Source organism: Podarcis raffonei, chromosome Z, assembly GCF_027172205.1.
Source record: "Podarcis raffonei isolate rPodRaf1 chromosome Z, rPodRaf1.pri, whole genome shotgun sequence".
Lineage (NCBI taxonomy): Eukaryota > Metazoa > Chordata > Lepidosauria > Squamata > Lacertidae > Podarcis > Podarcis raffonei.
In genome coordinates this window covers 5,080,411-5,107,054 of record NC_070621.1, presented here as the reverse complement: position 1 = coordinate 5,107,054, position 26,644 = coordinate 5,080,411, and the positions used below count along the sequence as shown (strand labels likewise).

Genomic DNA, 26,644 nt, shown 5'->3' with positions numbered 1-26,644 from the left:
GGGAACTGTAGTTTTTTAAAAAGGGTGATGGGAACTGTAGCTTTCTTAGGGTGTGCTTTAGATGTATGGTTATGTAGACCTCTCATGTAAACGTTTTCAAAGCTACAACCGATCAACACACATCTTGGTCCAGCACCCAGTACTTTTTTCTGGGGGTACTCAAGGTTACGAAGTGGGCAGGCAAGGAAGAGTTTTTATATCTTAAAGGTAAAGGTAAAGGGACCCCTGACCATTAAGTCCAGTCGTGGCCGACTCTGGGCTTGTGGCGCTCATCTTGCTTTACTGGCCGAGGGAGTCGGCGTACAGCTTCCGGGTCATGTGGCCAGCATGACTAAGCCGCTTCTGGCAAACCAGAGCAGTGCACAGAAACGCCGTTTACCTTCCCGCTGGAGCGGTACCTATTTATCTACTTGCATTTTGACGTGCTTTCGAACTGCTAGGTTGGCAGGAGCAGGGACCGAGCAACAGGAGCTGACCCCGTGGCAGGGATTCGAACCGCCAACCTTCTGATCGGCAAGTCCTAGGCTCTGTGGTTTAACCCACTGTGCCACCTGCATCCCTTTTTATATCTTACATTGTCTTTAAATGCATTTCTAAGCTGCTTAATATTTTGCAGGTGGTGTACACTATGTTTGGTATAAAAACAGTATGAATTAAAAGAAAAATACAACCTAAAACCAACAAAACAATATAAACCCCACGTGTACATAAAACAAAGTTTCAGAGGATTCACACACATGAACCAGGGTCTAATCTTATGGGTCAGGGAAAGCCTGGCCAGAAAGGTACATCTTCAAAAGACATCTGAAGAAACTGATGGTTGAAATGGTGCAATTTTGTTGGGTTGAAGCAAAATTCAGCATCAGATTCACTGGGTCAGATTCACTAGGTCAGATTCACTGGGTCAGCATCAGATTCATCCCCCATTAGCAGTGGGGGAAGCCCCTTTCTGTATTTATTTTCCATTGCTGCCGCAGGTAATGACAGCAACAGCTGTACCAGGGCCTCCATTTTCTTTGCCTCGCAATGCCCTAGCATCCTTCCAGATCATTGTGTGTGTAGGACAGGGCTGGGGACGAGGGCTACCAATGGAGACTGACTTTTCTGGAGACAATTACACACACACACACACACACACACACACACACACACACACACAGCACAAGAACAACACTTTGCATGAAATATTATGGGGAAACAAAACAGGGGGCCAGGCTGCCAAGGGAAAGTGCTGTTCCTGCTTCATGTGGGGGGGTCAAAATGTTTTTTTAAAAAGGAAAAGAATGAAGCCACAGACTCTACTACTAACTGCAGACACCCACAAACCTGGAAGAAAAATTTGTTTGCCCTGAAGATAGTGGTGAAATCCCCCCCAAATTCTAATCATGTGCTAAAAATAATTCGACACCCACTGGGAAACCCTGCCTGCCCACTTTGGTGTCTGACTCTGCAACATGTGCGCCTGCGTTCTGTAGGTTTGTGACACAGAGAGAGCACTGCCAGAAGTCAGTATTAAGTGCAAAGCAGACAAACATTTCCAAGCAAAACACAGCCTACATTCTCTATCCGCAGGACACAGTTTTACATCTGACCTTTGCACAAGAATATGGGAAAGTCTGCTGGAACGTTTGAGGGGAAGTGGGGGCCAAACGACCCTAAATGAGTCACAGAAATAGCGAGGTGGAAAAACTCTTTTATGGCCTGTGAAGTCTTCAGCCTCAGCTGCTGCGCTCCACGGATTATTCCAAAGGGGCTTGTTCAGCCTGGTTGTAAATGACTCAGAAGCCCAGGGTTTCCACCATTTCTGCTGAAAAACTGTTCCAGAGTCCTAACATCCTTTGGCATTTGGGAAACTTTTCTTGCCATGTTCTTGAGACATGCTTTGGCAAGGCAAGGCCTGTTTCGAAGCTAAGAAGTTGTGAGTGACTTTCCAAAGGATCCATAAATGAGAGAAAATTAAAGTAGCAAAACTATTTCTTTTTTATTTCAGGTAGGTAGCCGTCTTGGTCTGACACAGTCGAAATAAATAAAAAAATTAAAAAAAACTGTCCAGTAGCACCTTAGAGACCAACTAAGTTTGTTCTGGGTATAAGCTTTTGTGTGCATTCAGGACAAACTTAGTTGGTCTCTAGGGTGCTACTGGACAATTTTTTAATTTATTTTCTTTAAAGCCCTGAAAAACAAAGCACTACTATTTCTTTTTTAAAGCATCTTGAAAAGGAAATTATTTTCAGGAGGTAGCCGTCTTGTGTTACCTTAAAAATGAACACGTTTAACTAACACACAAGCTTTTGTGGACTAGAAGTATACAGTGTGTTGGTACAAGTGGTGGAAAGGGGGCGGGAAGGGTAAACAATGAGGTCAGAGAAATAGGAAAAGCAGAAGGTACAGGCTTTGGAACTTGAATGCATTTAAAAACATCGCAATGCACAAACCGGCACTGATGAAAACATAAACATCCTTGCATTAGCAAGCTAATTAACATCTGTAGTAGCGGGACAAAACAGCCGCTATTGTCACTCACAGGTGACAGAACTGAAATTCTTAATAAGTCTTAGACACATGAGGTTGGAGCCAGACTTGATCATGCTTAAGAGCAGACCTGCTGTGATAAAACTTAAAAGAGTCGTCATGGCTAGCTTAGCATGCTGTAAGCATGACTGAAGCCCTTTTCAGATGTAACATCTTTGTCTTACACATAAAAGGAAGGCTGCAGGGAGAAGCATACTAGTCTTGTCCCTTCGTGAGCTGGATGGCAATCTTCTTAAGTGGCGAGTCTCCATTGCACATCAAGGCTCCCCCATGCATTTCAGAACCCTGGAAAATGAGGCCCTACAATTCTTGGAGAAGAAGCCACAGCTCAGTGGTACAGCATCTGCTTTGCATGCAGAGGATCCTGTGTTCAATTGCTGGCATCTTCAGGCAGGCCTCGGAGAAACTCCTGGTGTTAATCCCTGGAAGGCTGCTGCCAGTCAGTGCAGGATGTGCTAGGTGAGATGGGCAATATAAGGCAGTTTCCTACAGTCACAGTGCAGTCACAGAGGCCATGATGAGGACTAGAGGCTCTCTCCTTCAGTTGCCATTCCAACTCATGGAAGGCAATGAAAACAGCAAGAGGGTGTGTGTGGACGAGTGCATTTGTCTCCACCACCCCCTCCAGCCCCCAAAGTGAACACAAAGACAGAACACCCAAAGAGGACTTTTGGCTGGATTCAACCCACAGTGTTCACTTGAAGGAGGGCAAGTGGCATGTCCTCCCTTTCCCTCTCCAGCTCTTTGTGAAATAGTTCAGCTTATTCTGAGCCAACGTGGTAGTGGCAGGCAATCTGGGGTCACCAGAGGTAGGGCCAATTTGTTCTGTTCCCACCCCTCCTCCCCTGAAAGGACACCCCTCCCGCCATGGTTTCTTCCTAAAATGGCTGCAGTCAACCAGAAAAAGGGAGACAAAGGGAAAACTGATTGGTCCAATCTGTCCTGCTCCCTTATTAGTCTGAACTCTCTCCCTCTTTGCCTTGTTTCTGCCTGAAAATAAAGGTAAAGGTAAAGGGACCCCTGACGGTTAGGTCCAGTCGTGGACGACTCTGGGGTTGCGGCGGGGGAGCCGGCGTACAGCTTCCTGGTCATGTGGCCAGAATGACTAAGTCGCTTCTGGCAAACCAGAGCAGCGCATGGAAGCGTTGTTTACCTTCCCGCCAGAGTGGTACCTATTTATCTACTTACACTTCGTGCTTTCGAACTGCTAGGTTGGAAGGAGCAGGGACCGAGAAACGGGCGCTTACCCTGTCGCAGGGATTCGAACTGCCAACCTTCTGATCAGTGCAGACAAGTACGGAAGTGGCAAACTCAGGCTGTTTGGATAGCTGAATCAGCCATCCATGCAGTGAGGTTTGGGAATAATTCTTTGTGTTCAGATAACTGAATTTGAAGATAAGGAGCATTCTGATAACAGGACCTATGTGAGTCATTTAAATTCCTTGGCCCAAGAATGAGAGCGCTTAAGAAGAATGACACATCTACTTACCAGCTGCCCCTTTGGTCCTGCCTCACCAGGGGGTCCAGGAAGGCCCATCCCACCTTGGTGGCCTCGTTTCCCTAAAGGGCCAGCCTGCCCAGGCAACCCCTGTTCTCCCTAAAAAGCAATGGAGAGTGTCAATATCATTCAATGGAAAAAAACTCTTCACTGTATACTACACAATGGCACAGGTGGCTAAGCTCCTGGCAGTACTGCGGCTAAATCTGATGACTTGAAGCACCTACACTAGAATCAAAGAATCATTGAGTTGGAAGGAACCCCCAAAGGGCATCTAGCCGAAACTCCTGCAATGCAAGAATCTCAACTAAAGAATCCCCAACAGGCGGCCTGAGGGAGGAGTGGTGGAATGCCCCATTCCCAGTTACAGAAATAATTCCAGGGACTCACACACTGCTGACTTCATCTGAATCCAGCACCTACAAAGTTAACTTCTTGAGAACCTGAGAGCCTGCATGCTGTTTGAAGACATTTTGGTTGGCCTTCTAATGGTATGGCCATAATGTGGATTTTGATTCTTTCCTGCACTTATTGGCCAACTAAGTTGACTTATTTTGCTTTTTTGTGTGTAATGGAAATTTTGTGACTGTCTCTGATCTTGCCACACACCCTGAACTTTTGACAAGGAGTTTGTCAGAAAATAGGCACTTTCCCTGGTAAGCCAGGAGAACTAGGAGAACAGAGACGAGCCAAGAGGCATATCACTCTTGTGTCACACTTGACTGTCAGCCTGTTATTCTAGCTGCAGCCGTTAGGGGGCAGCAACTGCCAACTGAAAAGTACCACATTAACAAAAGGATAATTGATCCCTTATTCATCCCACCCCCAGCCTCTCTTAAAAAATAAGCAAGCAAGCGAACAAGCGAACAAACCAATAGGAACTGTGCATTTATTGCGTTAGAGCTGCAAATCTTGAAACCTCTGGCTTTCGGGACATGGAAAGATTGGGTAACTTTAGGGAAAGGCTGTAGCTTGATGGTGTAGTACCTGCTTTGCACCCAGAAGGTTCCAGGTTCAATCCTGGCGCCTCCAGGTAAGCCTGGGAAAGACTCTTTTACGAAACTCTTGTGGAGCATTGCTGCTGTGTTAGATGGCCTGACATGGTACAAAACAGTTCTGTGTGTTGCCATTTGATTCTGCCGCTTTATTGAGAACCATGAGGACTGGGAGCTTAACTTTCTTTTAAAGTGAAGGTTGATAGATATCCCAGTAATAGTAAAACATCCTGTGCATGCAAAAAGGTCCCAGGTTCAACTCCAGGAATTCTCCAGGTAGGCCAGCGAAGACTCTTCCCTGAACCACTAGGCAACCACACTGGGGGTGGGGGGCAAGGAGGGAATATAAAATGCAGGGAGAAGAGATAACTCAATGCCCGTGGGTCAGGTGGGTTCTAGAGAAGGCAGATATCAAATTCACTCTCTCTATCAAACACCAGATTGGGCACCAGCTGAGGCAGGAGTCTGCTCAGGTTGCATGAAGTGAAGCTGAACTAGGAAAAGTGCATCCAGTTATGGAACTCTTTTCCCACTGAGATGAGCCTGGCACACTCTGCAATGTGCTTCAGGCGCCAGGTTGAAACTGATCTGTTCTTGAAAGCCTTCTCTTGAAAATGACCGATACTGCATCTTTTATGCGGACATGCTGCATTTTAAAAATGTTCTCTGTGTTGGTTTTTGTTGTTTCAGGGGTGTAGCATGGGTATGTGCGTGCCAGGGGGCTGTGGCCCTGGGCGCACAATTTTTGAGGGGGCATGATCCAAGCACACCCACGCATTCGCCCCCAGTGTGGCCTGGCCTGGTGCTCCTCTCTGCCTGCCAATGGCTGCGTTGGCTGGCTGGGCTTCCCCCTGCGTGGGCAGGCAGGTGGTTCAGTGCGGCCCTGCTATGCTCTGCTGGGGTCACTCCAGCGGCAGTGGAGAAGACTGGGCTGGCACACCCCCCCAGCATGAGCGCTCCTGCCCAGCGTGAGTGCTCCGGCCTGCCCCAGGCACTGGCAACCACTGCTACACTGCTGGTTTGTTTTGCATTGATTTTAAATGTTGTGGTTTGCACACAGATATATTTATATGATGATAAGGTGCAGCGTAAAAAGATTGAGCTAACTTTTGGCTTGTGAAGGGAGAGTCAAAAGAGTTTTGGCTCTATGGAAATGCAGTAATCCCCCAAAGCAGCTGGGGCTTTCATTGCTAGACACTGGAAGAAGTCCAGTGTTACTACATTCATACTACATCTTGGTATCAAATGCCTTAGCAAAGCAGCACTTCTGGAAAGATCACGAACAAAATAAGAAGAAGAAAAAATTGTGTGTGGGGGGGGGGTAAAGTAAAGAAGATGGTGGGACTTTGCTGATTTTGCCAAGAGAATGGATACAGGAAGAGCTCCTTCCTCAAGATCATTTGCATCTACAGATTCCTGTAGTGAAGTAGCTATTGTTCCACCTTATTGTAACTGAAAATACAACAGGCACATGATTGAGAGATGTATTCACACAGGATTCTGTTTTGATTATATTTGTATTTCTATTGAGCTATGTATTTATCCATTTAAGCCTAGATTTCTTATTTTATATTTAGTAACACTGAATTTATTCTGTGTTTGCCACATTGTTCATTTTTGCCATTTTTTTACTTACTGTATTATGTATACAGTATTTGTATTTCCAATGCTCTGTATTTTGATGTTTCAAATGTTTGCTGTAAGCTGCTTTGTGCACAGCCTGTTGTGGAAAAGTGGCATATAAGTAAACTCAATCAATCAAGGTGTGTGTGTGTGTTTGAAGAGTTTTGATTTCCCAGTTCTCCTCTGCTGGCTGTGCCTCTACGTTCCTCATACTGCTTGGGTATGAGGGCTAAACTGTGCGATATGCAAGGAACTGCATGATCAGTTCTCCCAAGACTTTAACTTTAGAACAGCTGCAAAGGGTATGGATTTTGATCAGAGCAGCAGCGCTGTCAGAAACTGCCAGAGCCAAATCTGGGGAACCGCAGACTCCAAGTGCAACTGCCCTGTGTGGTGAACTCATGGAATTGCATTTTGGATTACATCCTGTAAAGAGGTCCCTTGTAAAGTGGTCCTTGCCAGTCCCACCTACCCACCCTGCCTGGCCTTTGGTCTTTCGTAGACAGGGAGGGTTATTTAAGTAATTTAAAAGCATGCCTGAACCACTTAGCATTTAAAAACCTCTAATATGAAAACAAGAAACAGATATCACTAAAACAAAAACACAGCTAAACAGTAGCATAATAGCAGAGGACTGGGCAGCAAAGAGCAGGTGGGGCTTGGGGCATGTGGAGTCAAAAGCCACAACCGGCAGACTCACACTTGACACACACACACAGAGGCCCCATCTGCACTACGCATTTAAGCAGTATCCCATCACTTTGAAGAGTCATGGCTTCCGCCAATGTCTACAGTGTGAATGGAGCGGAGTGTACGTTCTATGAAGCTGGGATGGAGTAGAAATAGCAAGGCTAAGGAGGTGGAGGGGAAGCGTTTCTGCACTGCCCTCCAAGAAAGGAAGTCCTTTCCTCCCAGCACACCAGAGAAATCTGATCATGGCTCCCTGCTCCTGCTTTAAACCAACACAAAACTACACAACCTGCCTGTTCCTTTTCACCTGAAGCGGTGTGTGATCTAAACTCCTCTCCCTTGGAACAGAACTGCAGGAGCAGCAACAGAAAGCATCCTGAATGCATTCTAACTGGTCCAGGGACACCAACCACAGTAAAACTGGGGAGAATATATCAAAGTGCTTGCTGTGGATGGGTTGTGGACACTGGCCTGGAATGAACCACCTAATGCAAATTGCAGCAAATAATTCTGTCCCGACTGGCAAATTGTCTTGATTCCGAAAGGAGTAAGAATATTTGGAGGATCTGTGGTTTTGTCACCCTGCCTGAAGGCTATTTTTCAATGGGAAGTTAGATTTAGAAGTGCTCCCCCCACCGCCCACCCTCACTGCCCTCTCCTTCAGGAGAACGATGGGAGCAGAGCCAGCCACTGGAGACTCCAAGCAAGATGGAACTCAGAGCTTATAATGTGGGAGAAGAAGGCAGAGAAGGAGAGCTCTGATGTTAAGGAAGGGATTGGGGGCTGATTCTTTGGTGGGGAGGGGAAACTGCTCTCTGTGAATTGCTGCCCTTTTTGCCTTCTCACCTCTGGTTGTAAAAGCAAAGGGGGAGGGGAGAAACTAACCTTCATTCCTGGGGGGCCCCGAGCTCCTGGAAGACCAAGGACACCAGGATTCCCTCTTTTGCCCGACATTCCTGGGGTGCCTTCCTCTCCATCTTCACCCTGTTCTCCCTTGAGAAAGGTGGGGAGAGAGAGTTGTGCATTTTAAACATTTTAATTGTTATCAAATGGGGGGGGGATTACAGAGGGGAAAGGATCAAATGACACAGAATGAGCAATAAATATTCTTTGGTGCTTACATTTCTGACAAAAAGGATGAAAAAGAAACAAGAAGAAAGGTTAATGAAATCGACCTCTGCAGGATTCCTAATATACCATGTGGCTGAGCATTATCCTGCACCTTGTTATTGCGATACATAATAAACTGGACTGTTTTCTAATAAACTTTGTATCCCTTATGTGCATTTAATAATATCCAGAAGCTTCAGCATTTACTCACTTTGCTGATATTCATTTATATTTTGACAAATGTAGATAATGCCAGGAAACCCCGAAACTAATCTATGTAGTAGAGAGTTGGGAGTACAGTAACTCCTTTAAGCCTCAATAGGTGTCCTTTGGGCCTGATTCCACTCACACAGCATCTTTTAAAAGCCCCCCCACAGGGTGCTTCCCAGCAGGGAAGGAAAGACTGATTGCCCCATTTAGTAAAATGCAGCATAGATAAAATTCCTCACAATGAATGGAGGCTAAGGTCCAAGTTCACTGCTGGCTTTCTAGTCTACGGTGGGGAAATCAAAATAGCTGGAACTCAATGTTACAAGAAGAATGGAGCAGTTGCTGCTCCCTAGAAACAGACCAAATCTTCTCATGTCATTTGTATAACACAAAAATAGCACAATGAATTTGCATATGACATACGGCTGGTTCATTCTTAGTGGTCAATGTACAAGTTCTTGGTTATGGATTGGTTTAAACAAAAACAATAACAAAGGACAGAATAAGGTAACATTCAACAATGCATAGCAAAATGCCTAATCAGGTGTCCCTGCGGTTGTGTTTAGGTTAAGTATGAGTGATAGTCATTTTCCCTCTTGTTGTTGTTTAGTCGTTTAGTCGTGTCCGACTCTTCGTGACCCCATGGACCAGAGCACGCCAGGCACTTCTGTCCTCCACTGCCTCCCGCAGTTTGATCAAACTCATGCTGGTAGCTTCAAGAACACCATCCAACCATCTCATCCTCTGTCGTCCCCTTCTCCTTGTGCCCTCCATCTTCCCCAACATCAGGGTCTTTTCCAGGGAGTCTTCTCTTCTCATGAGGTGGCCAAAGTATTGGAGCCTCAGCTTCACGATCTGTCCTTCCAGTGAGTTTTCCCTCTTAGGTTACCAATGAAACAATATAAAGTGTTGGCATACTGATGAAAGGGTGTGTGTGTGTGTTTCGAAGTGAAGATAATTTGTGTTACCAACAGCCAATTACGTGAGTTGGGGAGTGGAAGAAACATGATGTCTGACAACTGTTCCATGCTTTAGAAGGCTCTTCCACCAGCAGAGGTCTTGTCCATACTTATTTTCCTCTGCACTTTCCAGGCACAGACCACACTTTAAAGCACTCTTGTTTTTTTGAAGTCTGGAGCTTTCCCCGTGGAAACTCGCTCTTAAGTGCTGAATTGGAGCACACGGCAATACATGGAAACCCCAAATTGCCCTAAGCTGTGCTTCAGCTTTAAGAAGTGGGTTTTCGTGGGGAAAGCTCTGGGGTGAGAGAAAGAGCACGAGGACACAGATCTTTAAAGCACAGCCCTGTGCCTGGAAAGAGATTCAGCAGCCACCCTTGCCATTGACTTTCAGGCATCTCCTAAAGACCTTTTAATGCAAATAATGCAGCTATTTAAGCTTTCTTGATTAGCCAGCCATTTCAATGGTTATTTTGTATTGCTTTGTGGTGTTTCATGTTTCACTGTGCCTGTACATTTTATTGATATTTGATATGATTTGGCGGCATATAACTATTTTTATAAATAAAAATAAGTTGCATAATGTTGTCCTGAGCATGGTTGCTACAGTAGAAGGGCAGCGTATAGATAATCTTGCAGCACATTTCTATGTGTCTCAAGAACCTCTGAGTTCAATGGGGCTTATTCCCAGACAGCCTTGGGGTAGAGGTCTACTCAGTAGGATCTACTTGGGAGGAAGGATCCACTCAGGAGGGAGAAGGTCCAGCTGCAAGGCATCACCCAGCAGAGAATAACGCAGAGGCAGTGATTATATAAATCAAGGGTGGGAACATTTGGCCCTCCAGATGGTTACCTTTTGTCCAAAGCTGCCATCTTTGCCAGGAATCCCATCAATGCCAGGGGTGCCCTCTTGACCCTGCCTTCCAACCACTCCTCTTGGACCTGGTAACCCCACAAGACCCTGCGAATATAAAGGCATTTGTGGCTGAAATGTGAGAACATGAAAACTTGCTGCCTATTCTGCTATGCTGAAATAGGGTCACAGCAAACCAGCAGTGGGGATGGAGCAGTCGGCCTGGTGCTGGCGCTGGCACAGCACATCCATGGCAATCTTCCCCAACCTGGTGCTCCATAGATGTTTTGGGTTACAGCTCCCATCACCCCTGGCCACTAGCCACGCTGGCGAGGGCTGGTGGGAGTTGTAATCTGGAGCACCTGGAGGGCATCCAGTTGAGCAAGGCTGCTCTAGGTAGTCCACCCCCCACCCCCGGGGAATTCTTGACGGTGTAGGGAGTTAAGATCACACACCCAATAATCCCCAGCATCTCCAGTTAGGCCTGGGGACACCCCCCCCCATCTAAAGGCCATAGGAAACCTGCTCCTTATTGCTGAATCTGTGCAAGCATCAGCTGAGTTTTCTGTGGATTGACATTTGCTCTGATTCAGTGCTAAAAAGCAAGTTTTCCCAGGAAAAGCAGCAGGGCAAATCAAAAACTGCCTGGACTGCTGCTTTCTAGGCACAAGTGGAAGTGTGGACGAGCCCTGAGTTAGATGGACCAATGGCCTGACTCAGTAAAGGAACTATGTATGTTCAGCACTTAACTGAGAGGTGTAGCAAAAAACCCCCAACAGGCTGTGCATTCATCACCTACCGGCAAGCCTCTGCTGCCTGGGGCACCCCCAAGCCCTTGCTTTCCTTTCTGCCCCTGAAAATAAAAAAGGAAAAGGAAAATAAGCCAAGCATCACCAAAGCTCCAGGAATATCTCATACAGTTGTGCCTTGAAGTCCAGTTCCACACCTAATCATTAAAGAAAACGAAAAATAATTTCATTTCAACACTCTGGGACATTATCTATCTATTTATCAGCTATCTATTTATTTACCAGCTCTGGGACATTATCTATCTATCAATCATCTATCATCTATCTATCTATCTATCTATCTATCTATCTATCTATCATCTATCTATCTATCTATCTATCTATCTATCATCTATCTATCTATCTATCTATCTATCTATCTATCTATCTATTTGAAGGGGCTCAGCAAGGCATCATCAGTTGGGTCTTCTTAACCCTGGAAAAGGAAGTCTGCCAGAATCCTCATCCTCTTCACCTCTGAGCCTCTCAGGTGCTCCATGTGATGTGAGAACAGCAGATTTGCTAGAGAGCAGTGGGGCTTTACCCCCTTAGCAAATCCCCAGTCTTGCAATCCCAGATTTAACTGACATAATCCAGACTGCCACCGCGGCTTTTCTGCTCTTGGACTTCATTGCTGCCTTACCTTGCTTTGTGGTGCTTTCATTTGATGATTGCAATTTGTTGTATCGTGGGTTCTTATTTTCTATTTGACATGGTTGGACTGTACCACATTAAGCCCATGTGGGTGAATGTTCTTCCATATAGAAAACAAAGAATCTAAATCCTCTGTATATGGATGTTAAGGGTGGTTAAGCTAGAATTCTTTTCCTTGGCATGCTTACTTCCTAAGTGAAGGGCTTCTTTCTCACTCCCTCACTCATTCACTTACTTACTCTCTCTGTGTATTTCCCCTTCAGTTTAAATGTATTGAGTACCATCCAATCAAGAGAGTCTCCACCTGTGTCCTGAAGTAGTACAGCCCAATCACAGGTCCATAATCTCTGGGAGAACTTAGATTTGTAATCATTCCTAGACCTTCTCCTTTCCAGCTCCCCAACCCACGAACCTCACAACTCTCTGGCTACCCCATATGCCCGCTGCAAGTGGGGCAACTCTGCCAGGATGCATGGCTAAGTTGAGGTGTTTTTCCAAACCTACCGGATTGCCCTTGGATCCTTTCAGCCCTGGTTGACCTGGTGGTCCTGGATGTCCCTAAGAGAACAAAAGGGACAGGGTGGGGAAACTGTTTGAAAATACCCTTCTGGCAGAGATGTCTTTCACAAATCATGAAGAACAGAGATTACTGTGCCTAGGACAGTTCTAGCCATATGGAATTAGCTTTTACATCTTGTGGGTAAGATTGTGCTTGCCCTGGAAGGTGAGGAGCCATGACTCTGTGGTAGATGAATAGTTTTGCATGACCAAGGTTCCAGGTTCAATCATTGACCTCTCTAAGGAAGGCTTACTGAAACTTCAGAGAGCTGCTGCCAGACACAGTGTAGGAAGTGCTGAGATACATGGATCAATGCCCTCACTTAGCTTAAGGCAGTTTCCAATGTGGGCTTTAAAGTAAAGCATGCAAGCACCTAAGACCTCTTTGCAAATGTTTGGAAGTGTGGTGTACCTCCTCTGGCAGGGTTTGGAAACCAAAGCTCGATTCCAATTAGGACACTTAGGTTGCAAACTTCAACATGCTAACTAGGCAGTAATCCCCAATACAGCATGCATAGGATTGTGGCATTGAAGGGCAACCCAATTGAAGGGCAAAAAAAATGAGAGGCACAAATACAAGATGGGTGACACCTGGCTTGAGAGCAGTACATGTGAAAAGGATCTAGGAGTCTTGGTTGACCACAAACTTGACATGAGCCAACAGTGTGACGCGGCAGCTAAAAAAGCCAATGCAATTCTGGGCTGCATCAATAGGAGTATAGCATCTAGATCAAGGGAAGTAATAGTGCCACTGTATTCTGCTCTGGTCAGACCTCACCTGGAGTACTGTGTCCAGTTCTGGGCACCACAGTTCAAGAAGGACACTGACAAACTGGAACGTGTCCAGAGGAGGGCAACCAAAATGGTCAAAGGCCTGGAAACGATGCCTTATGAGGAACGGCTAAGGGAGCTGGGCATGTTTAGCCTGGAGAAGAGGAGGTTAAGGGGTGATATGATAGCCATGTTCAAATATATAAAAGGATGTCACATAGAGGAGGGAGAAAGGTTGTTTTCTGCTGCTCCAGAGAAGCGGACACGGAGCAATGGATCCAAACTGCAGGAAAGAAGATTCCACCTAAACATTAGGAAGAACTTCCTGACAGTAAGAGCTGTTTGACAGTGGAATTTGCTGCCAAGGAGTGTGGTGGAGTCTCCTTCTTTGGAGGTCTTTAAGCAGAGGCTTGACAACCATATGTCAGGAGTGCTCTGATGGTGTTTCCTGCTTGGCAGGGGGTTGGACTCGATGGCCCTTGTGGTCTCTTCCAACTCTATGATTCTATGATTCTATGATTCTATGACCTGAGGACATGCATGTTGGTTCCATCTCCCATTTCTGCATGTTTTCCCTCCCTCTCTTCCACATACGCACACCCTGGCCCATGCACAGAACAACTTTCAAAAGGTGGGCAGAGGGGAGCTTCTTACGGGTAAGCCTTGCTGTCCAGGTTTTCCTCTCTCTCCATCAATACCCTCTTGGCCCTAAAAGGAAGTGAGAAGGAAGATTCAAGTTAAACTGCCATCCGAGATCCTTCTTTCCTCCCAGGGGCAGAGTAGTGAGTCTGAGCAATCCTAAACACTTCAGCAAACAAAGCAGGCCTGAGGTTCCTCACCTCTGGACAAATTCAGTGAGGGAGTGTCTTAGTGGATAAGCATTAAAACTCTTTAACGTGCTTGACCAGTTTATTAACACCAGTTGGGCCTCCATGTTTTAGGCCAGATGCTCTCAATAAACACTCTCTAAGTTGGCCCACCACTTCCTTGCCACCAAAGTTGCGGCCCATTCATTTGTCCAATGACTCGGTGCCCAATTCAAATAAATGCCAGAAGGGAAGCCTAAAGCAGCTTGGGGATGCTGTTCCATCTCCCCCCACTGCTCAGTCCTTGCACACTCAGATGGAGGGACAACAAGGAGGAGGAAGAGCAAGGCTCCACAGGTTGGGAGTGGCATCACACACACCCACACACACCCCCCCCACACACACACACCCTTGCAGGGTTGTGGGCCTTGGCAGGGGCTCTTCCACAAATGGCACAAAAGACAGAGGGAAATCAGTGTTCAAAACTTCCATTGTTCTAGGCACATTTTGCGACAGGGAATTTCATTAGTGCAAGCAGTTTCTGAGCTCTGGGTGCAGTACTGCAACTAAGATTTCAGATTCAAACAGCAGAGTGGAAGGAAAGGAGGTCCTTTTTCTGCCTCCCCACTTCCAGCTACTCTCTGAAGATTGGAGAAGAGACCCTCTTAAGAATATTAGGGGGATGGGCAGGGGAAGGACTAGACCATGTGAAAAATGAACATAACATGTTAGCTGCAGCTCATTCACTTTCAGCTTTGTATTCTTACTATAAAAAAGCATGCCTAGACATTCCATTGTTGCACCCAGAACCTAGGTTTAATGTGCCATTTAGCTCCTAACTTTCATATCTCTGTTTCTAACACTGAAGGAAATTTATGAGTTCTAAAGCAACAGAATGATTTGCATGGGTCAGTCTGTATGTGCACAGTTGTACACTCACAGGCTCTGTTCACAACAGTTCACAACAATAACTACAGCATTTCTCATTTATAAAGTGTCTCAGCTGCTAGCCACCTTACAAGTAATTGCATTAAAAGGAAGAGGTTCACAGTCTAAAAAGACTTTAGCTCAAGGGTAGAACATCAGCTTTGCATCCATAAGGGCCAGGGTTCAATTCTCAGCACCTCCTGGTAGGGTGGGGAGAGACCTGCTATAAGGCAGATCTGAAAATGCCTTTATGACTGAGGGAGAAGGAAGAGGCTGGGTTTCAAAGGCATTCAGTGCGGTGAGTTCTGTAAGTTTATATGCTTGAGGAAAGTGGCAGGTTATCAAACACTGTCTGCAGCTGGTTGGAGCTGCTGGGAGCTGAGTAGTCTGGCAGCATACGGAAGGCAAAACATTGGCTGTCCCAGACGTAGATCCTAACCATTTAGGACATATATGATGCTCATGACACAGAAATGAAAGAAAGAGAAGGGTCAGAAGCAATTTCCCCATCTTGGTGCCTTCCAGATGCTTTGTACTACAGCTCCCATCATCCCTGATGGGATGGCAAAGAGCTGTAAACTCCGTGCTACAGCACCTGCGCTGCATGCAAAGGTCCCAGGCTCAATTCCTGGTAACTCCAGGCAGGGCTGCAAATGTCTCCTGTCTGAAGCTCTGGAAAGCCTCTGCTAGCTGGAGCAGTTGTGGAGTAGCAACACTGTGCTAGATGGACCAGTGGTCTGACTTGGTATAATGACGTTTCCTATGTTCCTCTGCTCCCTGGCCACTGGCCACGTTGGCTGTGACTGATGAGAACTTGGATTTTCAAATAACTGGGGGAGAGGGGGAAGGCTGGGACAATGTCCAACTGTGGTAAAGGATACTCTGTTTCAAATCTCTGTCTCAGCCATGGAGCCTACTAAGCTGACCTTAGGCCATTCACAATTTTCTTGTAAGGATAAAAAAGCAAGGGCCAGGACTTGTGTTGAAGGTTTCTTTGAGCTTTCTTCAGGGAGGTGCCTGATTTAAATGCAATAAAAATGTGATGCATTTTTAAACGGTGGTTCTTGTCTTGTGAAATGCCTTTCTTACAGAGGCTTGCCTAGCCTACATTGTAGCTCTGGCACCAGCTGGAGGTATTTTAGTTTCCCAACGTTTAAAATTCTTAGGACTTTTAAAATTTTATTTATGCAAAGCAGAAATGGAAGATAGCAATAAAACAAACAATAGCAGAACAATAAGCAAGCTGCAGGCAACTGAGTGATTTAAACAATTAAAAGTCAAGTATTAAGATGGTTATATAGGAGTTTTAAAAATAATAAAGAAATAAATCCAGTTATAAGTATAGCAGCAGTGGAATGTCATCAACATGGCATCCTCCAGATGTTGCAGACTCCAGACTCCCATCAACCTTGACCGTTGGCCCCACCGGCTGGGCTGATGAGAGTTGTAGTCCAAATCATTTGGAGAGCACTACATTGGCTCTTCCAGGTTTAAATTGACTTACTAACTTTATATATTCATTTAAAAAACTTTTTATAATTATGAATATAAAATTTAATACCTGAGGATGAACATTTTGTTTAGGTTGTTTCCCTTGTTGCCTACAACTTGTGTCTACCTGGGTCCCCAAGATCAATCTAAACCTGCACACCCCTAAAGTTCTGGGGTCAAGTCTGTCAATCACATCACACACACACTGCAATATAAAAGGCAGGATATCCCCTAGCTCAGTGTCATGAAAATTTACAAAGAGGAGATAGCTTTTCCTAAGATGGTTAATTTCCTAACCAGGCATTTGGAGAAGGACTCACAGGATAACCAGGATCTCCAGGCTTCCCACGATCTCCTCTATCACCAACTGGGCCCTAGGAAATGAAATGCAAGAGAGGTGTTAAATGCAACCCCAGTCCTCCAAGTGCCTGCTTCATCTCCCACCTATGTCAGAAGACAGCTTACAGCTGTCACCAGGAAGAAGCAGGATCTTCTTGTTGATGGCCTCTGGTTATAGGAATCTGTGGTGTGGGAACGCCCATCAGCCTAACCCAGGCATAGGCAAACTCGGCCCTCCAGATGTTTTGGGACTACAACGCCCATCATCCCTAGCTAACAGGACCAGTGGTCAGGGATGATGGGAGTTGTAGTCCCAAAACATCTGGAGGGCCGAGTTTGCCTATGCCTGACCTAACCCTTATCTCCTTCCCAAGGCAGGTTAAAAGGCCTTTGTGCTACTGCTCTGATTTGTTTATAGCAGGTACCCACAAAGGGGCAGCAATGCAAGCTGGCAGTTTCAGCACCATGGAAAGCTCCGAGTGAGCCACTTGCTCTGACAAAGGCTGGAGGTGAATAAACCCTCATTAAGAGTCCCTCTAGTCACACTTCCTAAGCTTCATCACCCTCACCTGAAGAATGTGAATACTTAAGGCAGGGATTGCCAGTGTGGGGGTCACACATAAAAGTCCCCCACTCACCACCTGCTTCTTCATGAGGTGGTGAGAGTATTTACTCTTTTCTACCTTGAAAAGTATATAGAGCCGGAGAAGAAGTTGGAAGAGTGACACTCCCACTTCCTCTTTCAGCATTATGTGCTTTTCAAAACTCAAATTAATTCTGCTGGATCTGACTTTAACCCAGACCCCATAAAAAGCAAAGTTTTTATGTGCATGCTTATGTGTTCTCCAATATGAGTGAAGTGGTGGTAGTGGTGGGGTAAGGATGGGTAAGGATGAAATCAAGCACTTCTCTTCCTTTCTGTGCCCTCTTGCCTGGCACATTCCTAGTGTTGTTGGATAAGGTAGGGTGGAATAGGCAGAGCCTGACAACTCAAGTAAATTTGGTCTGGGATAAGGTTTTGGAGAGGTGCCTGGTGCAGGTTCTGTGGGCTCCTGACTACTAGCCTCGGGCTCTGTATCCAGCACACGGTCCCAGTCCCCAACAGCCCTGGTCTGAACCAGCTCATCTTCCTTTGACTCTGGTCTTGAGGCCAGCAGCTTAGTGTGGTGTAGTTGTTAGAGTGTTGGACTAGGGCTTGGGAGACTAGGGTTCAAATTCCCATACAGCTGTGAAGGTCACTGGGTGACTTTGGGTCAGTTACTCTCTCTCAGACTAACCTACCTCACAGGGTTGTTTTTAGGATCAAATGGGGTGGGGTGGAAAGAACCATTTATTCTCCCTTGGGATCCGTGGAGGAAAAACGGTGATATATAAATGTAGGAATAAATAAACAGTACTTCTTTCTGTTTGCTTCACTCTTTGTTTTTATATTTCATTGGTTGGAGGCTCTATATATTTTTATTGGCTTCTATCTAATATTAGTCCTACTCAGAGAAGACTCAATCTAAACTGATAGAAATGGCTGCTAATGAGCCTATTCCATGTCAAACTAAGTTGGATGCAACCCATTGTTTGTTTATTGACTTATTTCATAAAATGTATACACTACTTGATTGTAAAAAAAAAAATAACACCTCAAAGCAGTTTACAAAAAGACAGTAAAATCAAGAAAAACAACCATACCTTAAAACGTACAAAAGTTAAAATACTAAAACAAATAAAAATTCCTAAAAACTTTCTAAGCATATGGGTAGGCTTGTCTAAATAAGAATGTCTTCAGCAGATGCCGAAACGAACACAGTGAAAGGGCCTGCCCATATCCATAGGCAGGGAGTTCCAAGGTGTCAGTGTAGCCACACTAAACAATTTGAGTTCTTATTTGTGTTGCGGGTATTATGTGGCACTTGGAAAAGTGCCAGTTCCATTGACTGAAGAGGGCATATGTGGGTTCCTTGGTCGGGCGATCTCACAAGTAAACTGCTCCCAAGTTAAGGGCTTTATATGCTAATAGTAGCACCTTGACCTTGGCTCTGTGGAGGATTTCCAATCAGTGTAGACCTCTGAACACAGCTGCTATATGCTGACACCTGAGAGCCAGTGTGGTGTAGTGGTTAAGAGCAGTAGACTCGTAATCTGGTGAACCGGGTTCACATCTCCGCTCTTCCACATGCAGCTGCTGGATGACCTTGGGCCAGTCACACTTCTCTGAAGTCTCTCAGCCCTACTCACCTCACAGAGTGTTTGTTGTGGGGAAGGAAGGGAAAAGGAGATGCTTAGCCGCTTTGAGACTCCTTCGGGTAGTGATAAAGCGAGATATCAAATCCAAACTCTTCTTCTTCTTCTTCTTCTGACAGCGGCTCACTCCCATCAGCAACCATGCTACAATATTCTGCACTAACTGCAGTTTTCGGACCAAGTGTGAGGGAAGCCGCACATAGAGCACAGTGCAGTAACCCAGTCTTGAAGTACTGTGGCAAGGCTTTCCCAGTCCAGGAATGGCCGTAGCTATCAAACCATCTGCAGTTGGTAAAAGGCACTACTAGCCACTGAGTTACCTGAGCCTTCAGTGACAGGGCTGGATGCAGAAGCACCCCCAAACTTCAAACCTGCCCCTTCAAGGGGGCATGCAACCCCATCCAGGGTAGGCAACTGACCAATTTCAACACAGGAACCACTAACCCACAGTGCCTCCATCTTGCCAGGATTCAAGCTCAGCTTGTTTATAACATTACAAATATAGAAAAATGGGATGGAAATAGTTTGGGGGAATATGCAACAAAAATGCAGGGAGCAACAGTCCTTGTGCCCTCCAGCTTCCATGACCATGTGGAATACTGCCGGGTTACATTGTTTGGACCTTGGATAGCTCAGTCGGTAGAGCCTGAGTCACTTAATCTCAGTGTCGTGGGTTTGAGCCCCGTGTGGGGCAAAAGATTCCTGCACTGCAGGGGGCTGGACTAGATGGCCATCATGGTCCCTTCCAACTCTAGAATTCTATGATTCTATGCGTCAAACTGAGACATGTGTGACCCCCCCCCAGTGCAGAATGTATGGCATCACAGCACTCATTATCACCTCAGTTTGTTGGATGTGTAGACCCAGCTTAAGCCATAGGGTTTAGCTTGACTTTGAGGGGTGTCTCATATTATAGATTAGCACTGGGCAGTCCAGATTCCTTACCCTGTCTCCAGGCGGTCCAGGAGGCCCCTCCACCTTCCCATCATCACCTTGTTCACCCTGCAAGCAATAAGCACTAGTGTTAAAACAGACCATGGTTTACAATGCAAGTAGAAGTTGAGAGTTTGGGGACTGCAAAGGACTCTGGAGATCATCTAGTTAAACACATTTGTGTTCCACTGTTGAACAGCTTAGGAAGTTCTAATCTTGGTAAGAACAAATAGTAACCAGTTATTATTAAATATCTGTATTCCTCTCTTCTACCAACAATTACAAGCAGTGTCTTACAAAAAAAGAGAACACCCCAATAATATATTAAATATTAAAAACCACAATATTGTGGCCTCTAAAAGCAGCAGCTGAATTGCAAACAGCAGTGGCACGAGAATTGCAACCTAGCGGAACAGCAAAAGTCTGTTCAAATAAAAATGTTCTGTGTGGAAGGCAACAGGAGGGTGCAAGATGAATCTTAGCAAGGGCGGCAGCATTCCAAACCCTCGGCACCACTACCAAGAAGTCCCCGTCTTGCTCACGCTTGATGACAGCAGAGAGACTGCCTCTGACATAGTTCTAAAAGGGAGCCATCCCTCTCTAGCTTAGATACATACCAAGAGAAAACCAAAGCAGGATTTTACAGCTGCATAGTGAGAAGCAAACAACTCCCATTATGCCTGATCACTAGCCATGCTAGCTTGGGTTAATGGAAGCTGAGAGTCCAAAAGCATAACTGAAGTACAACTCCTCTCATCCCTGGCCACTGGCAATGCTGGCAGAGACTATTGTGAGTTGGAGCTGAGAGGGCCAGTGCTTCCCTGCTCTTGCACCTGTCAATCTGAGGACCTTTGGTGTCAGGTTGGCAAGCAGGGTCTCTGAGCCCACTCTCAGCCGCAAAAGCTGTAAGTGCTGAACAGAATGTTTTGCATGCATATACGGGTGGGGTTTTAAATTGCTATTAAAAGGCAGGCAGCCCCCTTGATGTGTGGTAGGGAGGGACAAAACCAAAGATTACATTGGCATTGAAATTAAAAACATTGCAATCTTTACATGCACACGTAATGGGACAAGGTGTGTGGGGGGGGAGCATACCCTCCAACATTTCTCCGGTGAAAACAGGGATGTCCATAATGATAATTTTACTATTTATACCCTGTATATTTTACTGGGTTGCCCCAGCCACTTTGGATAGCTTCCAACACATATAAAAACAAAATAAAAAATTAAACATTTTAAAAAAATCTCTATACAAGATGGCCTTAAGACAGCTGGGGGGGGGTCATATCCTCCAACATTTCTCCAATGAAAACAGGGACATCCTAAGAAAAAGTGGGATATTCCAGGATCAAATCAGAAACTGGTACGGCTTCTCTAAATCAGGGATGTCCCTGGAAAATATGGACACTTGGAGGGTCTGCAGGAGGGACAGAACTGGCATCACTGCATAGTGAAACAAGAGAAACTGCATGCCCTCACCTGTTTTGAGTTACAGTGGTACCTCGGTTTAAGAACAGCCCTCTTTACGAACTATTCGGTATACGAACTCCGCAAAACTGGAAGTAGTGTTCTGGGTAGCGAACTTTACCTTGGTCTACGAATGGAAGCCAAATGGTGGAAGGACACCAGTGGCGGGAGGCCTCATTAGGGAAAGCGCACCTCAGTTTAAGAATGGTTTTGGTTTCAGAATGGACCTCTGGAATGGATTAAGTTTGTAAACCAAGGTACCACTGTACATATGTTTGCAAACAGCGACAATAGACTCCAGTCACATAACTGAGGGAGGCAGTAGAAGTCTTTCTCTCTCTCCCTCTCCCGTGTGTGTGTGTGTGTGTGTGTTACGGGGGAAGGGGAGGGAGAGGAGGGAGGAATCTATTTGCCTTAATTCATGGCAGGGTTTTATTTGGGTGTCTCATGGTTGAGCCTCCCAGCTGCCAACACCCTTTGTGCTAGATTCCTATTTGGCAAAAGCAAAACTTAAAAATAAAAAAGTTAAGGGAGTAAAACACAAACAAACATACAAACAACCCCCCACCCCTGAAAATAGAAGTGTGGCTACAAATGGAAAATGCAGGACCAAGGGGAGGCCTCCCTCACTCTTGGCTGCCTTCCCGGGGTGGGAAGTATCTGTTTGTAATTTAAAAGAATCTTCCAGCTGGAAAACCCCTAGCTCTCTGAGGCCACTTTGAGAAGTTGTAAATGTATTATACTCAATGGAGAAGGATAATTGACTGTGATGCACCATGGAAGTCCATGCCAACATTGTTAAGTTCATTTGGTCAATAATTGCTTTTGGGGACACCAGTTCTGCTGCACCATTAAAGATTCTACTCCCTTGGCAATATTAACTCACTAAGTGTCCCACCCACCCCCAACAGACCCAGTTTTCCATTTGTTCTGATCAGTGTTTGAAACTCCTATTGTTCTAGGTGCATTTTGTGACAGGGGATTTCATTAGTGCAAGCAGTTTCTGAGCTCTGGGTGCAGTAGTTCACCTATGATTTCAGATTAAAACTGCAGAGTGGAATGAAAGGAAGACCTTTTTCTGCCTCCCCGCTTCCAGCTACTCTCTGAAGATTGGAGAAGAGACCCTCTTAAGAATATTAGGAGGGTGGGCAAGGGGAGGACTAGACCATGTGAAAAATGAACATAACATTTTAGCTGCAGCTCGTTCATTTTCAGCTTTCTTGTTATTAAAATGCGTGCCTAGACGTTCCGTTGTTGCACCCAGAACCTACTTTTAATGTGCCATTTAGCTCCTAACTTTCATATCTCAGTTTCTAACACTGAATGAAATTTATGAGTTCTAAAGCAACAGAATGATTTGCATGGGTCAGTCTGTATGTGCACAGTTGTACACTCACAGGCTCTGCTCTTGCAGTTCACAACAATAACCACAACACTTGTCATTTATAAAGTGTCTCAGCTGCTCACTGGTTTTGATGATATCCATTTAACCAAGAATGTAAGAAGAGCCCTACTGGATGAGGTCAAAGGCCCATCAAGTTCCACATGTTCTCACAGCGGCCAACCAAATGCCTGTTGGAAGCCCACAATGAGGACTTGAATGCATGAACACTCTTCCCACTTGTCATTCCCAGCAACTGACATGCAGAAGCATAATCCTTTGGGCAGAGGAGGCAGGCAATAGCCCTTGAATCTAGCCATGCATAGTCTTATCCTCCATTTATTTGTCCAATCCTCTGCTAAAGACATCCACGTGGGTAGCCATCCAGTACTTCTTGTGGGAGCATTCCTCTCTAGGAAATACGGTTTTGGGGGCACCAGAGTAGTGCAGCTGAGAAAGCATCTGGGTTCAAAATAATCCTCCCTCACCTATGTAAATTGACTGAGTGTTCTTGAGACAATCACTCTTTCACAGCTTAACCTACCCTGGCAGAGTTGCTGGAAAAATAATTGTGGGGAATTTAGGTGAACAAAAATGAAAAATGAATAAAAAATTTGAAACGAAAAAAGAAAAATAATTGTGGGGAGAACCATGACCTCCCCCCTTATCCTGAGGATAAGATAAAAAAATATGATGTATAACTCAAAACACAGGTTAGGTCAGCAGGAGCGGACAAGCTGCCCACCTCAGTCCTCTGGAGATTTTCTCCATATGTGTGCTAAATGTGTTGGGAGCAGGGAGCACTTGAATCCTACTGGCCCTGCTCCCTTGACATTATGCAAAGGAGTACCTGTGGGTTCACAGTCCTACAAGCACAGGTGCTCCATGCAAAAGGACCCCTGATTGCACACAGGTGTGCCAAAGGTGTGGCACATTCCCTACATGCTTTATAGGAAAGGCCCCATGCAGAAGGCCCCATGTTCAGTCCCCAACATCTCCAGGCAGGGCTAGGAGAGACACCCAGCTTCCAATCCTGGAGAGCCACTGCCATTTGGTGTAGAGACAATACTGAACCAGATGGACCAATGGAGTAATTCAGTATAAGGCTATTGGTGTAATTCAGTATAAGGCTATTCAGCAGATGTACACCATATATTTAGCGAATCTTGGAGGAGGTTTGGAAAAGGCCCCTTATTTACTTCTGACGAGGTTCTGAAATTAAATCTATTCTCTCGCTTTCCCTTCCTGGGAAGTGTTGCAAGATATTACTATAAATACCAACACTCAGGTGACCAGCTGTGTCTAGAGCACAAACATAAACCAAAAGGCAGTTGGTATTGTCCCCTCCCTGCCCCCTAACGCCACCCCCAGTCCTGAATGGCAAGTCATTAAAAAACCCGAGTCACTAGCTTGAACTGGTTATCATTAAGCTGACTAAACAAAAGCCTTTGGGGAGGAGGAAAAAAGAGGGAGCAGTGGAATAATGGCTGAGTCATGACAGCTGCAGGTGGGGGTGGCTGGTTGGCGGGGTGAGATTTCTGAAGAACAACATGCCATCCTTGGAAGAAACATGGAGCACAGGCTAGTAGAAAACAGACTCTTTGTGCAAGATTTATGCAGCACCCGAAGACAAGCAACAGACAAGGCCTTCTCCAGAACAAGCCCCCCACTCCCTTTACAACCAGAAAAGTGCAAACGTCCAGATTTCAACCACAATGCTAAAATCATGAGATGTTTCCGTAAGAAAGGATGTTTCAAAGATGGCAAAAATTCTAGATGGCAAATCTTAGCAGCTGCAGAACCAAGGCATCCCATTAGGCCTAGGCCTATCCATTTGGCTGGGGGGGGGGGAGGACATGTCAGCCAAGTCACACCCACCTGCCTTATAGTGAGGTGCAGGTGCAGCTGAGCCAAAAGGCACCACTGGGTAGCTAATTGATGGGTGCTGCCTGTAACACCCTGTGCAGGTGATCTGTTCAGGGGGCTTTGCAAGTGCCATTGTTACTGGTAAAGAGTTGTGCTTTACAGGCCCTGTCAGTCAGCTGTTTGGCAGGGCCTGCAAACCCCCTTTCAGCCCAGCCCAATTTTTATTCTTTCAGTAATAAGTATTAGGAGGAAGGCAGGCAGAATATCATCTGTACATGTACTGTACACCCCCCATCCAAATTAGTACAGTGGTACTTCGGGTTAAGTACTTAATTCATTCTGGAGGTCTGTTCTTAACCTGAAACTGTTCTTAACCTGAAGCACCACTTTAGCTAATGGGGCCTCCCGCTGCCGCCGCACCGCCAGAGCACGATTTCTATTCTCATCCTGAAGCAAAGTTCTTAACCCGAGGTACTATTTCTGTGTTAGCGGAGTCTGTAACCTGAAGCGTATATAACCTGAAGCGTATGTAACCCGAGGTACCACTGTATTACAAACTTGCCCTTGGAAGATAGGTGAGCTAAGCATCACAACCACAGTCTGAACTGATAATGTATGGATTGCACACAGATGGCAGTGCCTTAAAAAAATAAAAAATAGCAATTTGAGATGTTTAACATATGGTCAAGGATTGAGCTATATGCAGCCTTGCTGAGTAAGATAATAGCAGATTGCATTTCACATCTTGGAATTAATGTCCCGAGTGGTGAATTAGTAAACTGCAGGTCATAATCACAAACAGAGTGCAGAATTTTGGACTTAATGAAAACCCAATGCAGTTCATGTCCTCATCATATAAAGGCACCTTTTTGGATTTTGTGTAAAATAAAAGGTTTAGGAGAGCTAGTGATGTCTCTCTGGAAATTCCTTCTAGTCCTGCTAATGGATTAATTTCTGCAAATCTCTCAGATCTTTGTGATTTTGCTAATTTTATTCCCATGAAGAGCTTGTGGCATCTTAAACAGGGGTGTGTCTTTCCCCCAAACGCTGCTGAACTACAACTCCCATCACCACCCCTGACCATTGGCCATGCTGGCTAGGGCTCATGGGAGTTGGAGTCTGACAACATCTGATGACACCACACTCCAAATTCCTAATAACAGCTGCAAACACATTTACATGGATGTTAAATAGTATTGGGGACAATATGGTACCCTACCATCAACTGTGAGGGGGGTGAAGCACAGTCACCCAGTGTTACTTTCTGAAACTGACCCTGTTGGTAGAAGCAGAACCAAGCAGCACAGTGCCTCCAGCCCCTATCCCACAGAGGTGGTCCAGGAGAATATCATGGTCAGATAAGAGCACCAGGGTCATACTCTCTCTGTCCCTCTCCTAATAAATATATCAAGGCAACCAACACTGATTTGGTTAAAAAACCATACCTAAAACCATTTACCTTTTCACCTTTGGGTCCAGGTGGCCCAATTGGGCCTGGTGCTCCTGTGTGCCCCTGCAAGAGAATGAAAGTGCATGTCTAGATCAGGCATTGACCTTCCCTCTCCTCTAGCCTCCCTGCTACATGGAAGGTGGGGGGTGGGGGCTCTGGTGACAGAAAAATTGGGCACCTGCTCACACCCACCAAGAAAGAGAAAGGTTGGAAGCCCAACATTAAGAGAGGCTAATCTGGCACCACCATTACATGGCTTTTGGTGCAAGGCGAAAACTTTCCTCTTTACCCAGGCCTTTGGCCATTAATTAATCTATGGCCTGTTAAATGGGGGAGGGGGGATGCTATTATGATTATGTTATTATTATGCTGTGTATTATTATTATTATTATTATTATTATTATTATTCATAAATTATCTTCCTAATGTTGTACACAGTCACGGGATCTTTGGATTAAAGGTGGTATATGAATCAAATAAATGAAAATTAATGAATACATTTTAAACT

General features: G+C 45.4%; 1 protein-coding gene across 1 annotated transcript in view; it reads right to left on the bottom strand.

The window, feature by feature from the left end:
* COL27A1 (collagen type XXVII alpha 1 chain) overlaps positions 1-26,644 on the bottom strand; it is a 262,533-nt gene that overhangs the window by 20,229 nt on the left and 215,660 nt on the right. Inside the window, exons 41-49 of the mRNA XM_053374834.1 lie at positions 26,146-26,199; positions 19,985-20,041; positions 16,786-16,839; positions 13,896-13,949; positions 12,417-12,470; positions 11,270-11,323; positions 10,471-10,578; positions 8,224-8,331; positions 4,022-4,129 (exon numbers count right to left, since the gene is read on the bottom strand). Of these exons, the coding sequence (XP_053230809.1) occupies positions 4,022-4,129; positions 8,224-8,331; positions 10,471-10,578; positions 11,270-11,323; positions 12,417-12,470; positions 13,896-13,949; positions 16,786-16,839; positions 19,985-20,041; positions 26,146-26,199 (651 nt within the window). The remainder of the gene's footprint in view (positions 1-4,021; positions 4,130-8,223; positions 8,332-10,470; positions 10,579-11,269; positions 11,324-12,416; positions 12,471-13,895; positions 13,950-16,785; positions 16,840-19,984; positions 20,042-26,145; positions 26,200-26,644) is intronic.